This window comes from Cyprinodon variegatus, unplaced genomic scaffold (genome assembly GCF_000732505.1).
Source record: "Cyprinodon variegatus isolate N-32 unplaced genomic scaffold, C_variegatus-1.0 Scaffold752, whole genome shotgun sequence".
In the NCBI taxonomy this organism is placed as follows: Eukaryota; Metazoa; Chordata; class Actinopteri; order Cyprinodontiformes; family Cyprinodontidae; genus Cyprinodon; species Cyprinodon variegatus.
In genome coordinates, this window is record NW_015151205.1 from 56,898 (window position 1) to 62,049 (window position 5,152).

The following is a 5,152-nucleotide window of genomic DNA, read 5'->3' on the forward strand; positions in this document are numbered from 1 at the left end:
ATCAGCAGTGCTGCATCTGACTCCCTGCCAGCTCCCAGATCAGCTTCTCTCATTGGTTGATGCGGCGCGTCCAGCAGCAACAAAGTAAATTTTTCCAGGGAAAATGAGGGCGTACCAAAGCTGTACATCCCATAAACGGGGAGTACGCATCGCTAGCTAAAAGCCTGGTGTGGTTGATCTTCAGCTGCTTGTCAGTTTAGTCGGGTAATTTATCACAGTTTGATTCACAGATTATGTTTTTCCATTTAGCATCAAAGTGTTTTCAAGGTTTAATCTTGAGGTGATGTATAAAAAACGGGGGCCTGAGTTTGCAGGAGAAAGACGCTGCTTTCTTCTGAATAAAATGAGACGCAGCTGAAGGCGGTTCTCCTGGTTCTAACCGTCTGAGGAAGCAGCCGCCTGTCAGCATTTGGCATTTCACGTCCTGTAACCACGAAGCAATTAGCGGCGGCGTTGGAGATGAGGTTCCAGTTAATCAGCTAATCCTGGCGGCTGATCCTCTGCGTGAACGCTGGCATTTTAATCAGAGCGCTGAACGCTCCTCATTAGCATTTTAAATCACTGCCTGCCTCGCGCTCCCTCCTCCTCCTCCTCCTGATGGGAGCTCATGGATCTGAAGCTGATCTGAAACGGTCCAGAAACATGTCCGACGTCCTGACCTTTAACCCTTTCACTGCTCGAACACGATCGGCACTGAAAGGCTGGAGTCTGATCTGGTCAAAGTTTGGAAAATGATAAAACAAAGAAACAAGAGAATGTTAGTTTCCTGCTTTCTTCCTTTTATTATTTCTAAAGTTTTCTTTGGTAGACTGTAACGCTGAAATGATGAATCAGATTTATCAATTATTGAAATAATCATCAACTAATTAAATTCAGTTTATTTGTCTAGCACCAATGTCATCTCACTTTACAATTCACCAGATGGTAGAGTCACACTGATTCAAAGTTTATCTAATTCATTAATTAATTTAGTATAGAGACTATAAAACAGGCATTTAGCCGACAGAGCGACCCACTCATAGCAGTGATTATATCAAAAATATGTATATAAACATTTTGCATTTAAAGCTACAGTGTGTAATAATTACAGGGAGGCAGACATCTTTGCGCTACGGCAGCGCAGAGCCAACAAACTAGCGATTGCGAGATCGCCAAAACGTCACAACGATGTAGAAAAAATAACGGGTATATTTATTATCTTAAGTCTACATAAAATCTATACCCTACACAGACTAATGAAATACTATCTGTAAAATTATCTATGTAAACAAACCTCATCACTTGAGAAGGTAGGTGATGCGGACGTCGTGGAAGACATTTTGTCCCGTAACGCTCGGTGGGGGGGAGATGTTCATGTTGCTGCAGTCTGCAGTCTGACCGCTAGATGTCGCTAAAAGTTACACACTGTAGCTTTAAGATAAACTTTTTTTCGTCCGTCAATCTGCTCTATAATCCAGAACTCCTCATGTGGTTTCACCTTGTTTAATTTTGTAAAAAGTCTTCTTTAAGGAATCTTGGACTATCCCATTATTAATTCATTAATTGAAAGAAAAATTTTGAACGAGTTTTATGTTTTGCATTTCTTATTATCTTTGTGTATCTATGCTTCTTTTTCTATGTCTGCTTCTGTCTCCTTGAACCCCAGTGGGCCTCAGCAGATGGCCGCTCACACTGAGCCTGGTTCTGCTGGAGGTTTCTTCCTGTTCAAAGGGAGTTTTTCCTCTCCACTGTCGCTACAAGCATGCTTAGTGTGAGGGATTGCTGAAGAGTCAATGAGTCGATGCAATCAGCTGGTTTTCCTTAGATAGAAAACTTTGAATCAATCTGACTGGATGTTCTGGTTGATCTGGATCTATAAAGTGACATGAAATTTAACTGATGGTTGAGAAGGTAATTTTTTTTTTATTTTTAATGGAAAAAAATTTAATTAGAGATTAAACTTTAAAGAATTTGTAAATATATATAAATAATACTTAAAAAAGTATAATAAAAATGATAAAATAATAGTTAAAATATTCTCTTAAAACCTTTTTAAATAGGTTTTATTTTCATAAATTCAATTTGTTCAAATGAAACTAAAAGTTCAAACTATCGAAATCCAGGAAAGCAGCTTTGTATCCGGATACGTTTGAGTAACGATATTTTCGACAGCCCCAGTAAAGATAGAACTCGGACTTTCTTATTCACGTTATAAATATTCCTCTCAAATCTGTTTTTGCTTAAAACATTTTTAGGTTTCCTTTTCTTCTCTTTTTTTTTACTCGTTTTCTTTAAACTTTCTTCTGGGAAACATGTTTGATTTCAATAATATTTGAACAACTTTCTCTCCAATAAAGACAAATAATTGCTTTTAGAATTGTTCAAAATATTTTTAACATTTACCGCAGGAATATGAAAATGTTTTTATAAACCTGGTAAAATAATATATTTTATAATTATCTTTTTCCCCTTAACTTTCTGGCGGCCCCTGATTGAGATTTTAGACCCTTTAGGGGTTCAGAACACAACCCGACCCATTTGACCTCTTTGTTCAGAGCTGCGGTTCTGACCCGGTTCTGGGTTCGATCTCAAATGCAATAAAAAATAACTGAGTCGTAGCATCAGATGCTAACCTGCTTTAAACCGCCTTTTCATTCTGGAGAACCGGTCCAGCAGCTGAGGGGTTCCAGAATGTTCTTGTTCTATGCAGACGCTAACGTTGGTCTCCTCTCCTCCAACAGAGAGGGAGCCATAGACCGGCTGGTGAACATCTACAAAGACGTCGTCCATAAAACAGGAGTGAGTTTTTTCCCCTGAGCTCTGCTGCAAGCTGGTCCACCAGAACCAGACTGACTCTGAGGTTTTCCTCTGCAGGGCTACCTGACCCAGAACGGATACGTCAACCTGGAGCGAGTGGAGATGATCATGCAGGCCGTGGGCGTGGCAGAGGACAACATCTTCAAGAAACGCAAAGAGGATGATGTGAGATGTTGGATCTTCTCCGGCCTCCCGGTTCCAGTGTTCTGTCAGCTCAGCATACGGCGTCAGGCCAGCATACCCTTAATAAGCATCACACAACGGAAAAAAGTTGTTTTTTCTTAAAATTAGTGCATTTGTTCCTGAATTAAGGAGGTAAAAGAGACATGTTGCCACAGGAACAAGACAATTTACACTAAAAATAAGAAAACACAATTGCATTGACTTATTATCTTATTTTAAAAGTAAATATTCTGATTCCACTGGCAAACTATCTTATTTGCCTACTCAAATTAAAGGTAAATACACCTAATTTAAGAGTTTTTGCTTATTTCTAGATCGTTTTCCAGTGCAAAGAGTATCCTGTCTCCGCTCTGATTAGAACCAATCTTTCTGTTTTATTTCTAAATTTTTTCAGATTTTTGTTGTAGTTTTGTGCATAAAACTACAAAAATAGTCCTTCACTCGATCCACTACACATATTAGTATAAAAAAAAGAACATTGCATGTCCGTTAGATGAGATCTTATTAAAAAATCAGCATTTTTTTCACATAGAATTTAATATTTATAGGGAGAGGATTCTACAACCCAGCTGACAGAATATGAGATTTATTTGTTTTCAGTTTGTTTAATACGAGCGACATGCGGATCATTTTATTTCTATTTATTTATTTTTACAGTACAAGAAGAACTAGAGAAATAATTTTCAGATTATTCGTAAACAGATTGATTAATTCCGTGGTGGAAAATGACTGATAACCGCTAATATTATCATGATTATGATGCGTATTACTAAGGGTATGCTAGCCTGACGTGGTATGCTGAGCTGACGGAACACCAGCTGAAGGTCTGGATTGTCGCTTCTGGAGTTTGGGTTCCTTCTGAAAACTGTTCTTCCATCTTTTAGGAGAACTTCAAGAGGAGAAACAAGGAGAAACGGAAGAGGATGAAGGTGGGTGAAGCACCGCTGATGATGATGATGATCATCTGAGAACTTGTTTGATGTTTATCTCCACCTACCGTACCGCTTATTATGGACCATGGCAGCTATCTGCGCCTCCCCTATTCCTCCGGTTTAAAATCACTGATGAAGGAGGTGTGTCTGGGTTCTGTGATGTTCTGCAGGCTGAGCAGCAGGGTCCCGCCTACTTGACCTCTGGCCAGTTCGCCCCTCAGGCCCTGGGAAGGAGAGACCGGCCTGAACCGGTCCAGAACGCTCGGCACCAGGCTTACGGCATGAGGATGCAGTCAGCAGAGCAGCACAACAAGGTACCGTTCAGATCCTGCTCTTCTCTCTAGTCGGAAGAATCCGTTCGCTCGGCATCAACGGGATGACTAGAAGGAAAGAAGAGGAGATATTTCAGTCCCTCCAGAGGCTGCAGGAACCCGATCTGATAAACGGATAAATAAAAGTACAGGAAGTGTCGTTCAATGTGGATCATTGCTATAAACTGGTCCAGTAGTTGGTTCTGTTGGAGCAAAGACTGAACCAGGTATAGATTTGTTTTAGGTGCATCATTTCTGTTTGAGATTAGACTGAATCCAGATTAATAAAAATCCCAAAGATCATTAGATTAGTTCCATATGTTGCCTTTATTACACAATTTAAACTCAATATGTTCACATTTGGTTCACATTGCTAGTTAGGATCTGGTTGACGTTCAAATTTGAAAACCGGTTCACACTCATATTTCAGATCTGGTTCATATTTCAGACCTGGTTCAATATTCTAGTACAGATCTGGTTCACACTCCTAGTTTAGATCCTGTTTAGATGCAGTTCAGATCCGGGTAACATTCCTAGTTCAGATCCGGTTTGCGTTCCTAGTTCCGGTTTACATTTTTTTTTCAGATGTTATTTTAGAGATCTGTTCAGCTCTTGATGTTTTCTCCTGCAGGACGCGGCTCAGTCCCTGAAGTCCATGATGAGGAATGGAGGCAGGGTAGGTCCAGTCATTCTGAGAACCAAAGATCTGCAGAGTCCTGGTTTGATGATCTGTTAAAAGCTAAACACTTAGTGATGATCGGCCGGTTTGGGTCCAGATCGGTTGGATTTGGGTCTGGATCGGCTTGATTTGGGTCCGGATCGGCCGGTTTGGGTCCGGATCGGCTTGATTTGGGTCTGGATCGGCTTGATTTGGGTCCGGATCGGCCGGTTTGGGTCCGGATCGACTTGGTTTGGGTCTGGATCGGCTTG

The 5,152-nt window shown here is 40.6% G+C and overlaps 1 protein-coding gene across 1 annotated transcript in view; it reads left to right on the forward strand.

Annotated features, from left to right (window-relative positions):
- The window catches only part of xrn2 (5'-3' exoribonuclease 2), a 39,082-nt gene that overhangs the window by 14,818 nt on the left and 19,112 nt on the right, over positions 1–5,152 (forward strand). The window contains exons 12-16 of the mRNA XM_015395680.1: positions 2,721–2,778; positions 2,854–2,961; positions 3,864–3,908; positions 4,082–4,225; positions 4,854–4,898. Of these exons, the coding sequence (XP_015251166.1) occupies positions 2,721–2,778; positions 2,854–2,961; positions 3,864–3,908; positions 4,082–4,225; positions 4,854–4,898 (400 nt within the window). The remainder of the gene's footprint in view (positions 1–2,720; positions 2,779–2,853; positions 2,962–3,863; positions 3,909–4,081; positions 4,226–4,853; positions 4,899–5,152) is intronic.